The 25,021-nt window shown below is 31.4% G+C and overlaps 4 protein-coding genes across 7 annotated transcripts; 2 read left to right on the plus strand and 2 right to left on the minus strand.

The window, feature by feature from the left end:
* The first annotated feature begins 439 nt into the window (after nt 1-439).
* On the plus strand, nt 440-3,759 carry LOC113874991 (selT-like protein). 4 transcript variants are annotated; one of them, XR_003506128.1, is made up of 6 exons: nt 522-773; nt 860-936; nt 1,309-1,627; nt 2,488-2,681; nt 2,908-3,031; nt 3,433-3,753. XR_003506128.1 is itself a non-coding variant. In XM_027513364.1 (4 exons), exons 1-4 carry the CDS (start codon nt 567-569, stop codon nt 2,593-2,595), a joined length of 711 nt encoding a protein of 236 aa, XP_027369165.1. In that variant the 5' UTR covers nt 440-566; the 3' UTR covers nt 2,596-2,857. The 4 variants fall into 4 exon arrangements, 2 of the variants coding, with proteins under 2 accessions (XP_027369165.1, XP_027369164.1); XR_003506129.1 differs by lacking the exon at nt 2,908-3,031 and having other exon boundaries at nt 3,427-3,759; XM_027513364.1 differs by lacking the exons at nt 2,908-3,031; nt 3,433-3,753 and having other exon boundaries at nt 440-773; nt 2,488-2,857.
* On the minus strand, nt 2,812-8,038 carry LOC113874990 (internal alternative NAD(P)H-ubiquinone oxidoreductase A2, mitochondrial-like). Its single transcript, XM_027513362.1, has 9 exons — nt 7,382-8,038; nt 6,341-6,554; nt 6,087-6,247; nt 5,776-5,841; nt 5,305-5,468; nt 4,511-4,625; nt 4,139-4,318; nt 3,897-4,060; nt 2,812-3,805 (listed from the first exon to the last, which is right to left on the minus strand). Exons 1-8 carry the CDS (start codon nt 7,793-7,795, stop codon nt 3,908-3,910), a joined length of 1,467 nt encoding a protein of 488 aa, XP_027369163.1. The 5' UTR covers nt 7,796-8,038; the 3' UTR covers nt 2,812-3,805; nt 3,897-3,907.
* Nucleotides 8,039-12,638: 4,600 nt separating this feature from the next.
* LOC113874418 (protein ACCELERATED CELL DEATH 6-like) lies at nt 12,639-18,846 on the minus strand. Its single transcript, XM_027512639.1, has 6 exons — nt 18,489-18,846; nt 17,162-17,632; nt 16,437-16,589; nt 14,632-14,682; nt 13,641-14,071; nt 12,639-13,244 (listed from the first exon to the last, which is right to left on the minus strand). Exons 1-6 carry the CDS (start codon nt 18,844-18,846, stop codon nt 12,639-12,641), a joined length of 2,070 nt encoding a protein of 689 aa, XP_027368440.1.
* Nucleotides 18,847-20,299: 1,453 nt separating this feature from the next.
* Nucleotides 20,300-23,687, plus strand: LOC113874989 (putative disease resistance protein RGA1). Its single transcript, XM_027513361.1, has one exon. The coding sequence runs from the start codon at nt 20,327-20,329 to the stop codon at nt 23,462-23,464; it is 3,138 nt and encodes a 1,045-aa protein (XP_027369162.1). The 5' UTR covers nt 20,300-20,326; the 3' UTR covers nt 23,465-23,687.
* The last annotated feature ends 1,334 nt before the right edge of the window (nt 23,688-25,021 follow it).

Raw genomic sequence — 25,021 nt, forward strand, 5'->3', positions numbered from 1 at the left:
TAATTATTGTAAAATTTAATTTAAAAATATTGTTGGTATAAATATATTTATATATTGAATAATAAAAAATAAAATAATAATTATAAAAATACTAATTTTTAATAATATAATAATTTACAATTAGATCAGAGTATAAAAAATATTTATATTTAAATTAAACTAACACTATTAATGCCTTGATTATGTGTCGAGCAATGGGGAATTCACATTTTTTTTTTCATTTATCTTTTCCCATTTGATAAACTGAACATGATTTTATAATTATTAAATAATTTCACAGTGGAATTGTGACAAAAAATTTAAAAAGGATATTAAAATACTCATGAATTGTTATTTTCTATGAAAGAGACTAAGAAAGTGAAAAAAGATTTTAAAAAAAATGGTAAATGCTTAATTGGTTAACTATTTTTATGGATTATGTTAAGAAAATTACGAACGAAGTTTATCCTATTGCAACGTTACACGGTTTAAAAGAAAATATCGTATCTATAAAAACCACAGGGAGTGAAGTAGTAAAGGACGCTGAAACAATTTGGTTGATTCATTCATTTGTTCCAGCCACAGCTATGGATCGTGCTCAGCTTCTTTTGCTTGCTTTGCCTCTCTTCCTCTTCTGTTCTGATATCATCTCCCTTTTCACTTCACCGCCGCCGCCGCCACCCCACCACCGCCATCACCACCCGCACCACCACCACCACCACCCCCACCCCCACCACCATCACCACCCCCACAAGCATCACGTTGACCCTGTAACCATAGAGTTTCCCTCCGAGGTAATTTCACTTCCATCATGCAAAATTGCAGATTCATCTTATCATTATTTCAATATATACTTAACGGGCTCTCTCTGTTATCTCAGAAACCCAACACCAATATTCCAACTGCTGGTCTTGGCAACACTGTCAACATCAATTTCTGCACTTCTTGCTCTTACAAGTACCTACTTTTCCTTACTTTCATGTTTTTATTAGTGTTATCATGCTGAATGTTGATGATGGTGGTAAAAGGGAATAATTTTTTAGCTTAACTATCCGATTTAGCTTGTGGGTATTAGGGGAATTGACCTCAAAAGTTTAGGAGTGATTTTAGTCTCTTGGCTTACGGATCAGACTTGCAAAAGATTTTCTGGGTTGTATTGTATGTCATGAATCATGCTTCGGAATTTGGATTATCAGTGGTTATTCAAGATCGTGGTCTTTTCTTATTGTGTTATGTTTCTTAAAGTTGGTTCATTGCTTGGGTGTTTACTCATGATTGTATGTTTAAGATGGGAAAATTGGTGTAAATGGATGGTTGTGTTGTTTGTAGGGGAACGGCATTGACAATGAAGAACATGTTGGAGATTGCTTTTCCTGGAACTGAGGTTATTCTTGCAAATTATCCCCCAGTGCTTCCGAAGCGTCTGCTGAGCAAATTGGTTCCAGTTGTTCAGATTGGTGTTATAGGGGTTGTTGTTGCAGGGGAACATATTTTTCCAATGTTGGGTTTTGTTGCACCTCCTCCTTGGTATTACAACTTGCGTGCTAATCGGTTTGGAACCATCGCTAGTGCATGGCTTCTTGGGAATGCCTTGCAGTCGTTCTTGCAGAGCACTGGGGCATTTGAAGTTTACTTCAATGGTGAACTGGTTGGTTCCTTCCTTCTATCTTTTATTTTCTTATATTTATTGGTAGACATTTCTTCCCTAGTTGAGCCTCTGATTTTTCTCTTAGGTAAATGCAAGTTTTGTTGTGCTTTTTGACTATGAGGGCACATGTAATCAATCAAAATTGGATAGATGTCTCACATGAGTAGGCTTATCAACGTTTTTACCTTTTTACTTGATTCCTCCGGTTAGCTGAAGACTCAATTTGAAAATTTTAGTTACTGTGATATAATATTAAAATGCCATCATTATATTTGGCTACACTTGTTGCATTCTTATCAATTATCACTCTTTTTGCAGAGGGTTCTATTTTATTGTTGAATGCATATTTATTGAGTAATATTGTATTTAATAAACTAAAACTAGTTTAATATTTCTGCTGCAAGATTGGGGCCACAACAGTTAAATGAAAAAATCTTTTGTTAACTTAAGCCAAATAACTACATGGTGGTCCCTTTGATATACTTATTTAAACTTTTGTAGTTTAGAACATCTGCTTTCAGATTACTACATGCCTTTTCTGGGTGTTTGGGGGAGAGCTGTTTTCTACCTTGCTATCAACTTTCAACTGATTGAGTGTTTGGCCTTGCTGTATATTATTTGATTATGAGGTTTCTTGTGTTTAAGGTATATAATTTGTGGATCTTTACTATAGAGTTTATTTGTGTATACCCTAAGAATTGGACCAATGGTAAATTGATCATGAATACACGTTTTTTTCTGTTTAAAGTGTTACTCTAGAGTTCCTAATATGGTGGTTAGATGGCAGGTAAGGTAAATATGTGTCATCTTCAATGTTTTTGAATTCTTATTTATCCTTTCAAACTATTCTACCCTTGAAGGTGTTCTCTAAATTGAAGGAGCGAAGGTTTCCCGGAGAGATCGAGTTGAAGGATTTAATTAGCAAAAGGATAGCTAATTCTGTACATGTCAATGGTGTGCATAGTTGAGGTCTTAGCTTATCTGCCTTTTGTGGAGACATGTTTTGAACGGTCATAAATGATGTAACTGAACCTGCCATTGCATTGTTGTAGAGGTTGGTATACAGATATCATAGGAATATCATGTTTTAAGTTATCCAGTGTTTATACTGACTAGAGCATGAACTTTCTGTATTGGAAGAACCAAGTAACTGCTGAAGGCAAAACTCAGTTAATTTCAGTTTGTGCAGAGTTTACATCTTATAAAATTTTGTCCATTGTGATATCTTTTTATTATCTGCTCAAGTAACTACATCTACTACGTGAAAATTTGAATGGTAGGAAAAGGCAATTTCGGCTACATTGCTATTCAAAGTATAAGACCCGTAGACAAGGCGTGTTGTAGAAATGTATGGATAAAACTATGACTAGATACGATTACAAAGTCAAGCATGAAAAAGCAAGGGTGAGTAAGTACATGCGTGTCAAGACAAGATTTTAGGAAATGAAACAATATATAAAAGAGATTAAGCTCAAGTAAAGATCGTTTGTGTAAGTGATAATAATGACTCCTTTAACATAAAATAAGTTGTCGAAACATTGAAACAGTTACTTGAGATTTCCATCACGTTTTTCCTTATTTAACTCATTTAACCAATAAAACTCATTCACGTGTATTTATATAAATTCTAATGCTAAAATTTGTCGTACTAAATTGCAATGCTCCTTCTTCAAATCACTTTGATATAATTTGAGCGTTACAAGCTTGCTATTCAGTTAAGTAGTGGTGATTTCGTAAAATCCCATTTTATAAAAAGTTTTTTGTTGGGTGTAAAATTGATTGATTTTCATTCTTGTCAGCGGCAGTTGCATAGAGAGGGACTCGCACTAGTTCACAGTTGCAAAACTTATCCACCCAAAGAATCTGCTGTCAACATATTATTATTGTGAATTGTGATCATACAGTTGGGGAATAGTATATAAACAAGAAAATTGGTTTATTGGTGCTCAATAAACCAATAAGGGGCCTAAGACAGCCTAATTTTTTTCCTTCCCCTTCAAGGCTCAAGCCAACTCCCGAGTAACCTCTTTTTTTTGTAACAAGTATAACTAGGACAGCTCCTTGCTGTTCAGCTTACTGAAATTCATCTCCTGAGAATTATTTGGCTTTCGAAATTTATTGCTCCAAAATGATTCAGTTAAATACATTTCATCGTCTTCTTATTGTTTTAATAATAACCTGCAATGTAACCAATAAAGAAAAGTATCAGCTGAAAGGCTCTAATGACATTTCTAAGCCTCAATAAAAATTACTCCCAGAAAGTATTTACCTTGAAAGTTTTCATATTCTGCTTATATCACGGCCAAACACAAAAGTTGTGGCCCAATTGATAGCTACATAAAATCTGTTCCTCCAGCTGATGACACGAGTTAGATATGCTGAGCGCCAAATAAACCAACTGATAAAACCTGCCAAGGATAACCCTTTCGCCTCCTGTAGGAATACATGAGTGAATCAAACACCATGAATTTTTAAAAGAACCAGCAAAAGCTTCGGAATTTTAAAAATCACCTTGTTCTGTCTGAGGTCCACTAGAGCCTTGTAACTGCCAATAGTTGCCATGCTTCCAAGGTGCTTGTAAACAAACGGATTCCCAAAGTCTATATCTTTGGCGCAGTTTGCACGGCCACCATTGGCTTTACCTATTTTGTTTAGTAAGCTTGCCAAATATTTACCTTGCCTCTCTGCCACCTGTGGAATTCAAATGGCAATGCATTAACTTGACAGGAAGAGTAAGCTTTCAGGTAAGTATAGAAGTATGTAAGATATTTAGAATGAAATGTGTCAAGGACTTAGGCCTTAGTGTAGAATCAGAACTACAAATTACAATTTAAGAAATGAAAGTATTTGTAGGAGAGAATAATGATCCCAGGTGTTACTCACTTGGGCTAAAGCTGGAAGTGCTGGTTTTCCAGTACTTTCAACAAATCCACTGCAGTCACCTATTGAGAAGATATCCTCTACTGAAGGAACACGAAGCCAATCATCAATCCCTATCCTGTGAATAAGACACTTTCAGATTCTGCTTCCAGAAAATACTGTAATCTATAGTTTTTAGTTACAATGCAAGGGCAGAAGATGGGGCATATCAACTGTGTCAAATGGTAGGAAACGTGGAGGAATTTGACTAGGAAAGTAAAACATAACTACATACATATGTATGGAGGTAAATCGACACTAACGTCAGCCTTGAAATATGCCACACTGTAACTTATTACTGAATTCAATAATTGATTTTAAGGTATTCTACCTATTAATTTCTATGTTAAAGTTTTGAAGATTCAAAAACATGAGTAGATAATCAAATAATTGACAATTTCTTATATTTGATGACTGCATGTTACAAAAAAAAAATATTCTTGGATTTATGTTAAATTTTATGAGCAAACCATGTTTGAAATAACTCTCAACCAACAATGAAATTAAAATTTTATCTCATGAAAAGCTATTCATTGACTTAAGATTAATTTTGATCAAAATACTAAATTCAGTCTTCTTGTACATTTTACATGCATGTCATGCTAAGAGTAATACCTTTGGACAAATCAAATCCTGCTTTCTTGATAAGACAGAACAAAATACTATATCTATACATAAGTAAGCTGCCAAATTGTAAATTTGAAATGGCTGTCAACAGAAAGAAAATAAATGCAACTATGTTAAGTAACAAGAACAACCTTCCACCAGGAGATTTAGGGAGATCCAAAGAGTGAATAATAGGTGATGGACCAACTCCAGTAGACCATACCAGCAACCCATATGGAACCTCAGTACCATCATTAAGGATAATCTTCTGATCTCCAACATCTTTTACAATGCCACGGACAAGTCGGACTCCTGACTGATAGAAACTTCAACATGAGGAGATATAAAACTGATATTTAAAAATTTAAACAGCTAGCCAACCAATCAGTTTTCAGTATACTGATTGCACTGTGAATAAGAGTCCCATCAATTATATGAATGATTCCAAATACCTCTACTAGAACAATTGTATCATGATTATATTTGGCCTTTTGGCAATTAATGTGACAGAGTAACTAATTCAATATATATTCCTTTAATGATATTCTGAAGTTCAAAATCAACAGGAATATGTTGAACATACAGAGAAAAAGCTCTTTTTAACATATAGCTCAGTGGCTCACCTTTGTCAATTGGTTGGTGGCATAATGCCTGAGTCGAACATCAAAGGAAGACAATATCTCATTGGCCTAAAAAAAGGCATGAATAATTGGTCAACATAAATTACCTTAAATTAAGTCATGAAGAAAAAGTGATAACTTATTGTGGAAAAAAATGGATTCCAGGAACTACAAGGTGTTTCTAACCATTATGCTGGCAAGAATTGTTAGACATGGAGATGTACAACAGAAAGAGCAAGATGTTTGATGCCACTGGCCATAGAAAATATATATACCCTATTGCTTGAATCACACATCTAATGCTCAAAGCATACCTCAATTAACGTAACATGGATGTAGTCTTTCACATGAGCATATCGTTGACGGACATCTCTCATGATAAAATCACTAAGCTCACCACTAAATTCAACTCCAGTTGGACCACCTCCCACAACCACACAGTGTAACAGCCTTTGTTTCTCCTCTTCCGCAATCCCTGCATTTAAATAAAATTAGTTTACATTAGTGATGTATAATTACCATTTATAGTTATTTCTTATTAAGCTCACAAAACAAAACTATCGTAAACCTGGAACATCAGAAAGCATCAAGTTCAGAAGCAACTTCCGACGAATTTCCTGTGCATGGTGAACTTCACGAAGAAAAATTGCATGCTCATTGACTCCGTGAATTCCAAAAGTGGTGGGCTGTGCTCCTAATGCAATTACCAACTTATCATATGAGATTGAAAACTTCCAAGGATCTAGTGTCTGTGTTCCTTCAGTTACAGTCTCACATTGCACCTTCAAAACCAATAGTCAATTTTCCCCTGTTAGGCCACATTGTCGTTACCAATATTTCGACTAATAATAGCCACATCGTGACTCCCAATATTTCAACTAATACTAGCATGATACTAGATATGAAATTCAATTTTCACTGGGGCTTCAGGTTGCAGGAGCTGCTTTGATAGTTCTAGTTCCAATAAAACAACAAATCTTACTAGATAGGGTAGATAAAAAGATATAAACATAACAAAAAAAATTATAAAAAAAATCCATTTACAAATAATGTACCATTGGTTTCAAACTTCGAATAAATCCCTTGGAGTTTCCATACTAATGGGAAAAAGTTCAATCCAGTTCACCCGATAGAGCAAGATATCTACACATTCCGTATACCTAACCGTAAGCTTATAAGTTTATTCCATACATCCTAAGGTGCTTCCCTAGATAAAATATGTCATGATTTTCCATCTTTAAACATGTATTATGTATATAAGGTCACACAGAAAAAAATGCGATGGCACTGCTTAATCCTTGAACACGTAGTTGGGTAGAGTAAGATCATTGGATGCAAGTTGACCGCACATGTCCATTATCAAGTGATCAAATCATAATCAATTTAACATGAAATTTAATTCAACCATTCCAAAAGTCTAAAACTAAAATGGAAAATGTAACGAGTCTAGGGAATCAAAAGTAAATTTTTTTTATTAAAATATATAACAATACGCGCACCCGTGATTTTCAATACATCCCAACATAATTTTTGATAAAAAAGAATAATTTAATGAACAAAATTCAACAAACACACATTGAGAAAAGACATATATAATTTATGCACATACCACATGGTTATGGGCATCAATACCAGTACAATTGGCAAGGAAAAAAAAAGAACCGGGTTCTCTGGAAATAGCGGGTTGGATCCTGGCAATGGGTTCAGCAACGGATCTGAATTCGAGAGTTCCAACACAGGTGGAAGCCAAGAGAGGAGTGAAGACCATGTGATTGCGAGGGGACACACAAACGATGTCGTATATTTCAGGATCCAACCCCTTCATGAGGCGGCACCCGGCCCAACCAGAGCCCAGCACCACCACGCGGGGCTTCTCATGGGCCTTGGTGGGTCCCAGACCCGCATAGCCAACCGGACCGGCGGAACCGGAGGCGGTGCTGAAGCGAGATAGAGAAGAAATAAAAGAGTGTGTGTTTTTGGCTTTGGTAGCGGAAAAGTTGGAGAGGTGTCTGAAGAAGGACATGGCGACGATGCGAAAGTGCAAGATAATTGATGTGAGAAGAAAAGTGAATTCGCGTTAGAAAAGAATGAGAGAAAGACCCAACGATGTGGGCGTAATCAGTTTGACTTGACCGATGTAAGGGGGGAACATGTTGGGTGGCTGCTTTCACGGGATGGCATTGTTGTTCTTTGTTGAATTTTATGTGCCAATGCCATGCCACACTGTCGCATGGTAGTAAAATCAGACATGTTTTTGTTCTGCCACGTTCACTCTTACGTTGGTTCTCCATATTTAACGTTGTTGATATATTAATTTTTATTTTAAAAGTTTAATGTTATATTTTTAATAACCAATAAATTTTCAATTCAAGTTTATACGCTCATTTTGTTTGCTTACTCTGAATTTTATGCTTCTATAACTTAATCATTTATGGATTATGTCAGATTCTAGGCATGGTTGAGAAAGTGAGCTAGAGATTGAAGAAATAGTAAGCAATATAATTGAGAAAGTGATCTTCATTTCACTTTCAACTGGATTGAATACTAATTGCTTGAGTGAGTGTTAGCAAATTGATGCCCTAACCAATTATGCTATGTGAATTATTTTTTTTAATGGGATTAATCTTTTCCTTATATAATCAGACGAAAGTGTAAATTTTAGGATTTGATATTGATACGCGGGGCCATCAGCGACCAAAAAGCGTTTACGTAATCAAATTTCACCAAGAGTCCACAAAATTCGAAAGGAGAATAGTTTTAAAATGAGATGCAGGATTTTACGGAAAACTGTTGTTGTAAAGAGATTAATTAAATAATTAAAAAATAATTTAATAACATGTCTGTGATTAAATGACAATTTCTAACTTAACTTCCAATTTCAAATCCGAGTTTTAATTTATAGTGTTATGTTGAATACTAAAAAAAATAAAGAAATATGCTATTTTGTTCTTTCAATTTATATATATATATATTTAACTTAATTTTTAAAAGTATAAAAAATTATTTCTTGAAATGATAATTTTTTTCTTTAAAATTATAGGCATTTATTAATTAAATCCTCAAAATTTTGAAAAATCATAAAAAATTGATCATATTAGTTATTAAAGTTATAAATATCAGTTAATTTAGTTCTCAAAATTATAAACAAAATTTTAAATCCCTTATAAAAAAAGTAAGTATATTTTAGTTTATAAAATTGTAAGTATTAATCAATTTATTTCTTAATTTTATAAAAATATCACTTTAATTCTTAATTTTTGTTAAGTGTCAGAAATTCATATTTTATCATTAGTTTGACATTATTTTTGGGTTAAAATGTAAATAATTTTAAACATATTTAACCCCTAAATAGATAAATTAATGTAATTCAAGAAATCACAAGAATAATAGTATTTTAGTTTAAAATATCTTTTTTTTTTTTGTATAAAATTTGATGAAGTCTGAAATTTAGGATTACAGCCCTAACTCTACAACTATAGCCACGAAATTATGCAACAAAACGAGGATTTTAGAGTTACAGTTATGATTACGAATCTGCAACTACAGCCATGAGAAAATAGAGTAATTAGGACAATCTAGATCTCCACAGCTGCAACTAAGAATTCATAGTTACAGCGGTGAAATTAAAATTCTCAAATTTCTCTTATTTTAAAAACTGTATAAAATAGAATATGAGAGAGAGATGAAAGACACATGCAGAGCTCAAAAAAGAGAGAAATTCAAGAGAAAACGAAGCACAACGAAGACATGGAGAACAAAACGCTTGAGAAGGAGGACCCTTCTTCATCTCTTCTTTTTGTAATTTTTACTTGTATCTTACTATGACCCTCATTATGAGTAGTTAGTTTCTTTTAGATTGGATTTGATATAACTACTAACTTTATTTCTTCTTGAGTTTATATGATATTCAGTTTCATTACTTATGTGTAATTCTAATCTTAATGCTTATTTTGGCTTGATCACCCATTTTATGAAATAGGGTTTGTGATTCTGTTGGAAAACGTTTTCTTAACTTGAACTGAATCATCACATCTAACAAACTCGTACTAGGAATAGACTTGGGTTTGTTAGCCACTTATGTTTAAGCTATTATTTTTAATGTAATGTGTTATTCTTAATCATAGAGGGATCATGTTTTAAGATTAACTAGTTTAGGACCTAGTTTTGAGAGATGTGGTTAAATTACTCAATGAATGTGGGAGTAAGATAATTTAAATTATATTTACTCGTTGAAGATAAAAGTGTTAGCAAGTGCATTTGAATCAAATCTCTTTCTTACATAAAGTTTTTTACTAAATTTTACTCTATTTGCTTTTATTTATTTTCATACAAATCACTATTTCAACCATGCTTTCTATTTTTGTATATAAACAAGAAAGAAAATTACTATTATCACCAAATCCCTGAGGATGATATCAATTTATTATAATGAAACTTGATCCGCTTGCTAAGTATTATCAAAACCATCACCAATTTTTTTTTAAAAAAAATTATTTAGTCCTTTTTATTTTATTTTCATTATTTATATATATATATATATATAATTAAAATAAATATAATTTAATAAATTTTAGAATAAAAGTGAAAATTTTTATAAAGTTAAAGATTAAAAAAATTAGCATTTATAATTTGAGAAATTAAAATGAATATTTACTCTTTTAACATTCAATCATTTTAAGGATACTTCATCATTTTAGCTCCTAGAATTATAACAAAAGAATTTTAATTCTAGAAACTATTTTAAAAATATTAATTTTTTAAATAATCTTTGTGAATTTTTTCTAACTGACATGTTAAATATGATAAATTAAATGTCAACAAAATAACTACATGATTACCTGTGTTATTAAATAATGTAGTTTTATTTTATGAAAAAAAAAGAAAGGATGTGTTACATGGCGCTTTAAATAAAACAATAAAATATGTTATCTTAATTATAAAAAATTATTGTATATTTTGTCTTTATATATATTACTATATGAAAGTTATCACACCTTTATCTTTTGAGACATACTATTGTGTCCATTAATATCCACTCCTTTTTTCTTTCTTTTTTATTTTACTTTCTTGTTCTCTTCTCTTACATACTTGTTCTAAAAGATACTTCAATGAAAGCTCCATCAAAGATTATAAGAAACAAAGTATGAGCATGAAGAGAAACAATGGTGCATTGATTTTTTTTTTTCCATCTCATCCTTTTATGATAATTGGGAATAATTAGTTGAATAGATAAGAACTTTTTTACACTTCTATTATTACAGACAGTTTTGGGCCATTTAAACTAACCAATTAAAATTTTTTAGATGTACTAGTACTAGCAATAGAAAGTGCATCTTTGATGTATTCATTAATTTTTTCGAGAAGCCAAAATTACTGCGAGTAAACATATTAATAATGAGGAAGGCATGTTATGCTGCTAATACTTTACTTGCTCTGCTATTCTACTCAAGCTTGATTGAGGAAGAATTACTAGGCATAAAACAAAAAAAATGTGGACTAAAAGATTTCATACTCTTTTTTTATTAAGCATAGAAACACTATTTCTTTTTACAACACTTTTTCTTTTTATTTCTCTTGATAATTTATTCTTTATATTTCATACTTTTTTTTTCTTTCTCTCTCTTTAATAAAAAATTATTAAACAAATTTCATTTAAGAATAACATTATTTGTGAGTAAATAGAGTAAGAAAAATTTGTAGAAGATTTAAAATAAAAAGCAATAAAAATAGAAGAGCACAATACAAATTTTTTACAAGAAAACTCTTCCAAATAAACTTAGGTCATTTGGCTTCACCTTCACACTTTTTTACACTTAGTTTTAGTTTTATCTCAATCCAAATTTCTTTATAATTGTCAATCTCTCGTACTAAAGTTACTAACGACCAATAGTATTGTCAATATTCTTTTCCTTGAAATATTACTCTCATGGTCAAAAAAAGAAAAAATGTGAAGAACTTATAAGCTTGTTAATTCAATAATCAATTAAAAAATGAAAACTAAGTTTGATCCATTTAATTTCTTAAACAATTTTATCCTATAGTTTTGTTAACTACATGTAATATGGTCACATAATCATCAAATCAACTATAATTTATTAAGAATGGTCAAACCTCAACATAAGAATACACAAATGGTAGGGCAAAAACTAATCCTCAAGAGAAATTAAAATTGTGATTAAACAAAAAAAATTACATAAAATGTAAGAAAGATTTACTGTAACTCTAGTTACAAAGTAAGTTACATATAATGAAAATAAAGAATAATTATCAAGAAACAATATTCATCTCAAAGAAAAATATAAAACAGGACAAATCATAAAAGAAAAGAGATAAAAATAATCTTTGTTGCCAAAACTCGCTTTCATCACCAATGATCTTCACTCTCAAAATGTATCCAAAAGTTATTCAAAAATCTCCTGTCGCAGGTTCTAATCATCCTTTAAATAGGACCCTTAAAAATCTTAAAAAATCTTATAAAATAAACCATCAGAAAGAAAAACATTGATGTCCCAGAGAAGCATTGATGTGCATCCCCGTCAAGCACTCCCGTGCTGGTCCACTAAGCATGCTCATGTTGAATGCTAAATAGGGTCATGTAGTGAATTGCTCATGTTGTTTCATCAAAATTTTCTCTTATTGTGTTCAAAATGTTTCTGGGTAATTAATTCATGCTAAATTACAATAATTAATAAAAAAATTAGTATAAAATCTCCATCAAATAAAGACTAAATATGTAAAAATATAAGCTATAAAAGTGCAACAAAATATAAACTTATCTAACACTTATCACTTACACACGTACAAAAAGGCTACATTTACATCTACACCAGATGGATGTCAGGCAGCTAAGTACACGTAGTATATACTCAGATTTTCTTGGTATTTAGTATGTCTGATCTAAATGTGGAATTAAAAATCTCAAGTAGGAGACGGAGTTGGCCGGGTAAGAATACAACCACAGACAAGCTTGCAATGGAGATGAGAAATTTCACTATCTTAAAATGTCCATGATCCCTAAGCACCAAAGAAAAGGCAGAACAAAATGCTACGATCATGGCCAGCACTGAACATATGAGTGTAAAAAGACCCAACATTAACTTGAGAGGAAGGGATTTAAGAAAATCCCTTTCAGCATTACGTGATGTGAGGATTCCAATAAAAGTCATCACAGAAGTGGAGGAAGCAAAAAGAGAGATTGCATCAGCCACCATATAAACTGTGAACATTTTTTTATGCAGGAAGAGTGGAATGCCAGTATTTTGGTCGTTTCCGCCTGGAAGTGTGAACGCTGCTGCAAACACAATGGTTATGATAAGAGCTCCCACTATTGTGAAGGAATTTGCTGTCTCTTTTGCCCATGTCTCGGCATCCTTCAACAGCTCCTCATGTTTTTTGGTAAATAGTTCTCTAGGCTTCATGCCATCTCCATTCACAGCTAGTTGAAATTTTGGATGCAAAATTCTTTTCACCGCCTGCAGCAATTGTATCAAATGTGTTAAGAAGAAAAGAATAGTTGACATTATACCTATCGTATAATGTGATCTTCGTGTCAGCAAGAAATGTTTTGAATAAAATGAATTGGATTGAAATGTGTTGATACACTAATCATAAATTTCCATATAATTGAAAATTATTAACTTTTAGACATTTATTTTTAAAATCATATATATTAAAATTATATAATACATTTTTATTAAAAATTATAAAAATTCAATCGATTAACAACATTGAATGTTGTATATTTTACTAAAATCTTATTATTTACGACTTTTTATTATGTTTTCGACATACATTAAAAAAATGGTTATAGAAATAAACAAAAGATTAAGTCATTAAGTTAGATTCTAATTCGGAGGAAAAATATTCACCATAAACCATTGAAGTTCTCTTTGCATTTGTAAGGCTGGACCAGATTTACGATCAAGCTCGGCCGCAGGCGCTAATATCCCTGTCAAATGCAACATATTGTTACCAAATATATCTGTCCTGGAAATAATCACTTTTCCCTGTCCTTTCAAGCCATTTATGAGGTTGAAAATTTTTTCTCGACGATATAGAACTGCATATGAAAATATGCCTCTTTTATTCTCATCAATAACCCAGTAGAGATCAGGATTAGCTACAGTCAATATAGTTATGAACTCTACAATTCCAGTTTTGGAGGCTTCCAACAGAGATTCGTAAACTGAGGCCTCTTTCAGCTTTGCTTCATCAAAGCCCATAATTGCTTTAGCCATGCGATTAAGAATCTCAACTGTACGATGATGAGTCATTTTTTTCTTATATATTTTCTTTATCCCTGCGAAAGGAAGAATATGAAATGGTTGCAGTAATAAAAAATGTTAATTATTACTACAAATAATATATATTGATCAGGAGCAATTAACTGTGGGCATAATTATACCGTCTTCTCTCAGGGTTAGCAATAATTATACTTTAACTTTATTTGGATGAGCATGTCTGAATTTAAATGCACTTGATTTTGTAAAATTATTTTATTTAAAAGTGAATTTTAAATTAACATTATTATATTTGAAAACTCTTTTTAAAAAAGTAAATTTAAAGTAATTTTTTTAACTTAATACAAAAATTATAATTTATTAGATTAAGTCAAATATGAGTTCGAAGACATAATTAATCTAACTCAAAAGTATCCAAACATCAAAATTCTGTATATAACTATCTTGCAATGAAATAAACAATATTTTAACTTACATTCAAACATGCTATTATTTTATATACTATTCTTATATTTTAAACCATACACATAATTTCTTTAAAATTAACAAAAACAATAAAATAAACGGAGGTAAACCATATAAAAGTTTTTGTATCTACTGCTGAACACACTCTACATACCAGGAAGAGCAAGAAGAAGTTTGGTAATCGAACGATGTCCAAAAAGGCGACCTAGAAATGGATTTGAAAATGTGTAAAGTTTAACATAGAAGCAAGCGATTTAATCATAGAAACCCATTAACATGGAGATAATGATGTAAAATGTACTAGTTTTATTAATTACGATAATAACTAAATGGTAATAATTAAATAAAAAAAGTATTAGTTTAACAGACCTGATTTATTCTTTTTTCCTTCGTCTGTGTCTATATTGATGATGGTCGGATCACTGTCGTTCTCATGTACAATGGGCATGACTACCATAAATATTTATGAAATCATATAAGCAATACCTTAAAGTGCATACAAATTGATATAAAAGATAGATAGCAAACAAACTCAATAATATGAAAAAAGGGAATAACTGTATTTAGTATAATAATAAGAAAAAAAGAGAGTAGACTACGTGAAAGTTGCTTAAAACAAACCAAAATGTTAAGAGGGTGAGTATCTAATATCTTCCTTTCAACAATTGGATTTCTAATATTTTTCTCAAGTGGGAATGCTAAATCCCCCGAGAAAATGCTTAATCAGACCAATGCTTTACAAAATGAATTAAATACAAAAAGTCCAAACTATTTATATCATTTTATATTATTAACATGATTTTTAAGCACTCTTAAAATAATTTATAATAAAAATTTACTGTTATGAATTTTATAATCAATACTCTTAAAATATTGATTAATAAAACCTTTTATTTATGAATCATTTAACCCGTTTCCATTAAACCGAGAGACTTCACTCACACTCATGTATTATCATTTTTTTTATCTAGCTAGGCACAATCATGTATTATTTCATTCAAACGGATGGGAGACAAGTAAAAAGAGAAAATTATAACAGAGGAAAACAATATCTGACTTTCTAAAATGAAAAAAAAAATATTACGTGTATATTTGTAGGTAAATTTGTTTAAAAAAATCTTAATTTTCATTTAATTTTTTAACTTTTATTCATAAATTAATTATAATCGACTTTTTTAATTCTGTAGTCTCACGGTAATGACTCTATAGAAGTTGATTACATAAAAAAACTTAAAAATTAAATAAAAATTAAACATTTTAGCAATCTCTCCTTCCTTTTAAAATATTAAATTAAATTAAATATAAAAAATCATAAAAATTCTTTGGCCCCATCGTTTCCCTGCAACGGAACACTGTTAACATTTTTCATTTCTACGAAAACCAAGTTATTCTGCCTAAAGAGTAAGGGAGAGTAGAAAAATTTTCTTTTACAATGTATAAATTAGGATTAGTTTTTTATATGATATTTAAAAATAATATATACTAAAAATAGTGTTTTTGAAAAGTTTACAGAAATATATAAATATAGAAATTCAGAGATGAAAGAAGAAAAAGTGATAAAGTATAAAAAAATCTATTTTTTTTTAATAATAAATTTTAAAAAACTAAAACTTGCTGAAATTTTTAAAATAATAATAAAAAATTTGAAAAGTACCAGATATCGTCATTAATGGTTTGTGTGACGATTTTTTAAATTTTCTATACCATATTTTAGTAATTTTTTACTTTTTTTCATAAAAAAGCTGTCTGGCAGTTTTTGTGACAATTTTAATTTTTATAATTTTTTCAAAATACTATATTTTAGTTCCTTTTTTTTATAAAAAAAAATCTATAAATCACATTATTATCACATGTATAACGTATAAAATAACATAATATTAATATTAATAAAAGAATATCTTAATAAGTATATTTGAGAGAGGATACATAACTTTTTCCTCTTGTAGAAGAGGGTCTTACCTTTGTAAATCCACCGCCAGAGCCAGAATTTAGATGGAACTACACTGGGGAACACAGAAGGCTGCTGGGCCAATGCATATAGAGGACTAACACCATCAAATTTCTTGGTTAGGGGTACTCTGGGATTACGTTTGAGCAGATCCAATGCAACATCTAGATCGTGCCAAAAAATGTAAAATAAAAAATAGAATATGTTAACCTCAGATTTTTAAGACTGAGATTAAGAATCTAATAATAATAATTTTTATTAAAGAAATATTTATTATATGAAATGTTATAAATACTTTCTTTTTAAATAAAAAAAATTAATACGCTTAAGGGTTTATTAATCACTATAAATTAACAAAACAAAATACAATAATCATTCTGTCCAAACAATTAGAACTGGAACTTACATTGGATTGTTCCTAATGAAGTCAAACTTTATTTTAAACTTCTCTATATTTCTCAAGGTTAAATGGAACTTGATATAAGTATTCTTATGTAACGTCAATTTTGTAAAAAAAATTGTTTAGCTTATATTATATAATATTATATTTATTTAAATAAGTTAAAATTTTCTTTCATATATAAAATGTTTTCAACACACAAGTCTGATCATTTTAAGGAGATATGTTTTAATAAAACAACTTACCTAATTTACTGAAATTAGGCCTATCAGGTCCTTAGCCTATTCATTCAAAAAGGGACATATTTGACAGTTAAGATTTTTGTGAAGGTCTTACCAAATATCTGGCTAGTGATACATCTGGTAAGTAGTAAAGCGCTGGTGTGGTCATTGTCCTTGAACAACTCCTCCTTATGAAGAGTTAGAGTTTCGTGATAGAGATAGTTAGCCATATTTTGGTTGCCTTTAACAGCAGCAATAACAACAGGTAAGAGTCCCTCGTTAGTCTTGATTGTTAACAAGTCTCCATTTCTCTTAACCATGCATTTGGCAATGGATATTGTGTCACTCAATTCTGCAGCAAGAGCCAGAGCTGTATATCCTCTTGTATCACGTTCCACCAAAAGCCGCTTTGGCACTTTATTTACTAACTTTTCCACCATATCCTCTTGTCCTGTCAGAACTGCAACATGAAGAACGGTCTTTCCCATTTTTGAAGTTTCATACATTGCCTTGCGATTGTTATTCGCAAAAGTTCTTGCAGTGTCCATATCACCTCTTTGTACACTTCTGTGTAGAGACGGCAGTCCTGACGTTTATTCATTTAACAAAAAGAGTGTGATGAAGAAAATTTATTATGAAATTAATATGACCAAATAATTATAATATTTTTTTAAATAAATTCAAAGGTTAGTTCTCAAAATTTCATAAGTTGGATATTTTAATTCATAAAATTTTAAAAACTTCCTTTTTTTTTTACTTTTTTACTGTTATTTTATATATATTTTTAATCAATCATATATAGTTGGTTAGTTTGATTTAATTTTGAATGAGATATATATATTTAATCTCTGATAACGAATATTTATTTATGAATTAACTCTTATACTTGAATAATTTATAATTTAATCATTAAATGAAAAATATTTTGATATATTTTATTATTTTAGTTTCTACTATTATAACAAAATTAGAAAAAATTATTCTATATTTTTAGTATTCTTTTAAAATATCATAATAACAGAAATTAAAACATAAAAAATTATTTAAAAAAAAATTAAAACATGATTTTTAAATGTATAAAAATTTAAGGTGTAATTTTTTTTAAATATATAAATTAATTTATAAATGACTATCAATTATATAACTGGAAAAAAATGTGCAATTAACAAGAGTATGTAATATTACTATCACATAAATTAAAAAAATTAAATAAATTTCTAAGACAAAATTTAAGTGCAATATTAATATTATAAGAATTGATGATGAATCGAGTTAGAATTTTTTCCTGAGTAATATTAGTACAATAACTTTTAATACTGATTTTTATTGTGTATATTAATAAAATAAAACTTTAACTTTGAAATATAAATATAATTTATCCTATATTTGATCGTGAAAAAGAAAATTTGAAAGAAAAAAAAAAGGGAAAGGTGCAGGATTACCTTGCTCAATATCTGCATTAGCTCCAAGTCTAGATTTGTACAATGAAGCCAAGGTATTCCAGGCACCTTTGGCTGTCTTAGTGTCTTTTATCTGAGAAAACGTTTCGGATCCGCAAGACATCTGAATAATATGCAAAGCCTTTGCATTCTTCTTTCTCCTTTCAGACGCATTTTCAGGAGTCTGTATCTGTCTTTGCAGTTCAGATGAATTTTGAGGAATTTGTGTATTATCTTCTATAACACCAACCCACAGATCCTCGCTCATTAGATAATTCTTGGCCAGAATACTCCAATCGTCGTAGTTGTCTGGGGTAAGGGCTTCAGAAACGATTCCGTTGGGTGTAGTACACGTTGCCATAATTGATAACCTGACTAACCAAAATGTTAAAAAAAAAAATTTACAATAATAATGGAACCAAGAATAACAGTTAATTGGAGTGCTGGATTGGTAAACAGATCTAGCTTTATGAGGAACTAGTAGACACAAATTAAGGGATCCTAAGAAATAAAAAAAGATGAGAGGAAGATCAAACCTGGAGCTGGATGAAGTGAGGGAGTCAAAAGAACTTGAGGAAGGGAACACTCTAAAATGTGGTCAACGGACACAGAAAAATGGATAGCGGTACATGATGCTTCATTCTTGGTTTTTTTTTTTTTTTTTCCTATTTTTGGTCTGAAGATGCTACATTGTTGCTGTTTTGTTACCCGGGCCAACTTCAACAATGCGCCCAACATGGTCCTACTACGTATGGATCCATCAATGGACCAAGGCTGATAACTAGCCTTTACTAAACTATCAATATCATTCTTATTCTTTCATAAATTAATTAAAACATTACGTATATAATTATTAATTATTTTAGTTCTTATTATTTTAAAAATTTATCAAAATAATCAATAATTTAAAACACATTAGTCTTTAATTTGTATAATCATTCACTATTTTAATTCTGAACATTTATAATTATCTAGTATCTATCAACCATTATATATTACATATTATATCTTAAAATAATTAATAATTATATATGTGAAAGATTAAAATAATATTTTATTTAAATTATAGATTATTTTAATTAATTCTCAAAATTATAAAATTAAAATAATTGACAATTATATAAATAAATTTTATAAAGGCTAAGAGTTTATTTTTGCTATTTTAGTCTCTAAAAATTTAAAATATTAAATTAGTCCTTTAATTTTTGTCATTCACCTTAATCTTTAAATACAAATTTGTTAACAAATTGTAACATAAGATTGACATGTCAAAAGTTAGTTGACAAATATAATGTCGTTTTAAAGAATTGAGAGAATAAATATGATAAAATAACGTTATTTTTTATTTATTTATATTATTAGAATTTTTTCATACCCAACTAACTCTAAACTGATTTCGTTAAAGAAATAAAGTTTATATATATATATATATATATATATATATATATATATATATATTAGTAAACTTTTTTAAGTAATCATAATTTTTGATACAAATAAAAAAAATTTAAGTTTTTCAAAGATAAAAAACCTTTGATCCTATTAAGATTTATTACCTCATCCATATTTCTAATAACAAATAAATTCATTTGTATCAATAAACAAACACACTAAGATTCTGTTAAAATTTATTACTTTACCATTGTACTTTTTAATAACAAATAAATTTATTTATTATCAGTCAAATAAACACGATGAAGTAAATTTTTGATTGAATTAATAAATAAATTCAAAAATTTGTAATGAAATAGAAGTAATAAGTATAGATGAGAGAAGTAATAAACACAATGCCAGGTTAACGAGGGTTTAGTCAAACAAAAAGTGTGCTGGAAGGAGAGATTATGACTCTCTTGATGCTGTGCTTTCTCTTGTATCAACAGCGACACCAATCTACAGAAGTCTTTTCTCTGTATTCCATCGTTGCATTTCTAAAAATGGATATTGCAAACAGTGTCCTTGAACATGTTTCGGCGCATTTGTTCTCTATTATTCGAGCTGAATTCGCTGCCTTTTCTGGCATCAAGAGTAACGCTGAAGAGCTGTCAAGTAATTTGGATCGGACCCGATCTATCCTTGAACTTGAAGATGCTGAGGAGAGACAAATAACACACCACTCTATAAAGGATCGGTTAATGCAACTCAGAGAAGTAGTATACTTGGCAGAAGATACCCTTGATGAATATTCCCTACGATCCAATCGACTTGGGGGCTTCTCTTCTTTCAGACCAAAGAACATCATGTTCCGTTACAAGGTTGGTCGCAGGTTAAGATTTATCAAAAGGGAAATTCATCATTTGATGGATGGACTTGGTGACTATTCTCGTATTCAGCTAAATGAAGGGGTTCTTGAAGTTCGACAGCTAAAACCTACAGTATTTGGACGAGTTGAAGATGAAGTGAAGATTTTGGAGTTTCTTCTTGATCAAGCGTGTGCCTTTGACTCCCCTTCTATCTATCCCATTGTTGGCATAGGTGGGGTAGGGAAAACAACCATGGCTCAATTGGTCTACAATAATGAAAGGGTGAGTACCCATTTTAGTGTTAAAATTTGGGTTTCTGTTTCTCAGAATTTCTCTGTCAAGAGGATTTTGTGTTCCATTGTAGATTCTATTGCCAGAGAAAAATATGATGTTTATGATTTAGATGTAATCGAAAGGAAAGCAAGGGAATTGTTGAAAAATAAAAGATATTTGCTTGTTTTAGATGATGTGTGGATGAGAAGCCAAGAATTGGAGTTCGGATTAAGCCAAGAGAAATGGGAAAAGTTAAAGTCTGTGTTGTTGGGTGGGTCCAAAGGCGCTTCTGTTTTAGTATCCACTCGCGATATGGGTGTCGCGACAATGGTGGGAACATGCGACGCCCATCATTTGTTTGGTCTATCTGAGGCTGATTGTTGGTTATTGTTCAAGCACTATGCATTTGGACCTAATAGAGAAGAGAGTGAAGAGCTTGTAGAAATAGGCAAGGAGATAATTAAAAGGTGTGAGGGATTGCCTCTTGCAACAATGGCATTGGGAGATCTAATGCGCTCTAGGAGTGGGGTACAGGAATGGCTTGAAGTTAGGGAAAGTTGGTCTTGGCGGCATTCTCAGGATGGGCATTCTCAGGATGGGAATTCTGTTATGTCTGCCTTGAGATTGAGCTACTCGGATTTAACACCAACCACAAAGCTGTGTTTTGCTTTTTGTGCAATATTTCCCAAAAATACAGAAATCATGAAAGAAGATTTGATTCGTCTTTGGATGGCAAATGGGTTTATTTCATCAACGACAGACTTGGAGGTGGAAGAAGTTGGCAATAGAACTTGGAATGAATTGTGCCAAAAATCATTTTTCAAAGATGTCAAGAAAGATGTTTACTCAGGGGACATTTCTTTCAAGATGCATGATCTTGTCCATGATCTTGCTCAATCAGTCAGTGGGATAAGGTGTATGATTTTGGAGAATGCTAACATGACTAATTTGTCAGAACGCACACTCCATATTGGTTTTGGCTCTGGTCTATTATCATTCAGTAAGGGAGCCTTCCAGAAAGTTGAGTCATTACGGACATTATATCAGTTTGAATTTTCACTTTATAACACAATCTCTGGTTATTTTCCAACAAACAGTTCTCTTCGAGTTTTAAGTACAAGTTATTTTTTCAAGTTATCATCGCTCAAGCGTTTAATTCATCTGAGATATTTGCAGCTTTATGGTTTTGATATGAAATACCTCCCTAACTCAATTTATAGCTTGGGAAATTTGGAAACATTGAAACTGATATATTGTCGTAAACTTGTGTGTCTACCAAAACATTTGACTCGCTTACAGAATCTCAGGCATCTTGTCATTACTGAATGTCATTCATTATCCTGCATGTTCCCTTATATGCACAAATTATCTTACCTAAGAACATTAACATTATTCATTGTTAGTTCAAAGGCAGGGCACAACTTGGCACAGCTAAGTGACTTAAACCTAGGTGGAAAACTAAGCATTGAAGGCCTACAAAATGTTGGTAGTTTATCAGAAACTCAGAAGGCTAAATTGAAGGATAAAATAAACCTACATGAACTATGCTTGTCATGGGACAACAATGGTGAAACCAAGTCAAATGCTATTGATCCTGAGGAAGTACTTGAAGCGCTTCAACCTCACCCAAATCTCAAGACATTGAGAATATATGATTATGAAGGATCACGCTTGTCAAGTTGGATTGGAAATCTAAATTTAGTTGCTCTTGAACTTTTTGATTGCAAAAAGTGTCTACAACTTCCATCACTTGGTAAATTACCACTCTTGAGAAAACTTGAAATATATTCTATGGATGATGTGCAGTACCTGGATGATGATGAATCTTATGGTGCAGAGGAGTTGGCTTTCCCATCTTTGGAGGAACTTGAGGTTCGAGGGTTACCAAACTTACAACGGTTGCTGAAAGTGGAAAGAGTGCAAATGTTCCCCTCTATTTCTAACGTTACCATTGATGATTGCTCTAAACTTCAATTGCCATCCCTTCCATCTATCAAACAACTCAATGTAAGGGGATGTAGCCATGAGTTACTGAGGTCAATCTCTAGTTTCAGTGCTCTTACCTTTCTTAACCTTTCTGGAGGTGGGGACCTAACATCCCTCCCAAAAGAAATGCTGATAAACCTGACATGTCTTGAAACTATGATACTATATAATTTCCCAAAAATGAAGGCATTGCCAGATAAACTTAGCTACCTCAATGCTTTGAAGCATTTGGAAATCAGATATTGCGGTGAGCTTGAGTCTTTACCACAGCATGGTTGGGAATGTTTGCGCTTCCTTCACCATTTGGAGATTGCTTACTGTGAAAGATTAAGATCCTTGCCTGAGGGTGTTCAACAAGTCAACTCACTTGAGGTTTTGACCATTGAATGCTGCCCAGAACTAGAGAAGCGATGCAAGAAGGGAACAGGAGAGGATTGGGACAAGATAGCACATGTTCCAAATGTAATTTTGTTACAATAGTACGAGGAACAACCAAACTTTTTAAGATCCTTTATATGCATTTGTACACTCGCACAATCTCAATTCATTTCTCATATTCTTCCTTTGCTGCCACTCCTTCCCTTTGTTTCCTTGTTAGTGGCTACACCTCCACTCAATCTGGTAGGCTCTCTCTTAATCATTTAAATAATAAAATTTAATGATCTATATTTTTTATTTTTTTTTTTCACAATAATCAAATATTCTTTTTCTATAGTCACATGTCAATTTTAAAACAAATTGCTTACTTTTTTATTTATTTGTTTAAGCAAATATTTACAGTTATTATCACTTTAGTAAACATTAGAAATTCATTGATTAGTAGCAAGAAATATTTTATAATTAATGTGTGAGTAGTTGGAGCAATGTTTGAACTTCATTGGCTTGTCTTGATAGTTAGTTTCATATGATTTATTAGAAATACATAAGGACCTTGCTACATCATCATCATTAAATCTTGTGGTCAGGCGCCTCCTTTACTGGTATTTGCACAACTGCCCTTCTTATAAGGTGAGGGGGTGCCCCACCAATGCATTGATAGCATCCCTATCATAGGAGATGGATGTCCTGCTAATGCAAAACTTCTTCTCAGATTTTTGTGGATGCAAGGACCATCCATTGGCATAAAATTCCTTCACTATGTCTTCATCAATTTTATTTGGTGGGTCAGCCAATGTATTCCATTTTTTCCTCTAAAGTTCTTCTGTAAATTCAGCAAATTGTCCCTCCTCTAAAATAATTTTCCTTTCAGGCAGAAGTTTCCTTGGGTGTAATTCCAAATATCTCTGAAAATAGGCTCGACTGAAGAACTTGTATATGTCAAAGGTAAGTTGTTAACTGAGGCACGGTTGTGTTGGAGGTTTATCATCCTGAGTTGCTCTTTAGTGTACATGTTGTGAAGCCTCTCCAACATTTGAATGTTGCTTCTTTCTCTGAAGAATTGATTTTTTAGGAGTCATATCTGCAAAGTAACAAATCTTAATACTCAAAAAAATGGAAAATAAACATACAGAGAGACGCTTAAGCCACAATAGCGTGCTTAAGTGTTTATTTATAGAAACAAGCGCCTCCACATAAAGCATGATCTCAATCTAACAACAAGCAGAGTGATAATCCTAAACCTTAAAAAGTTTAACATTAAACCCTTGAAACCCTTAATCCATAATAGTATCCCCATCCCCATTAACCATCCCTAACCTAAAAGTAAGAAGAACAACAATGTGGTGTAAGAATTAGTACACCAAAGAGCAAAGAGCAACTCAGGATGATGAACTTTCAACACAACCAAGTCTCAGTCAACAACTGACCTTTGACAGATACATGTTCTTCAGTCGAGCCCATTTTCAGAGATATTTGGAATTACACCCAAGAGAACTTCTGCCTGAAAGGAAAATTATTTTGGAGGAGGGACAATTTGCTGAATTTACAGAAGAACTTTAGAAGAGAAAATGGAATACATTGGCTGACCCACCAAATAAAATTGATGAAGACATAGTGAAGGAGTTTTATATCAATGCATGGCCCTTGCATCCACAAAAA

The sequence above is a fragment of the Abrus precatorius genome, unplaced genomic scaffold (genome assembly GCF_003935025.1).
Source record: "Abrus precatorius isolate BTA unplaced genomic scaffold, Abrus_2018 Scaffold8, whole genome shotgun sequence".
In the NCBI taxonomy this organism is placed as follows: domain Eukaryota; kingdom Viridiplantae; phylum Streptophyta; class Magnoliopsida; order Fabales; family Fabaceae; genus Abrus; species Abrus precatorius.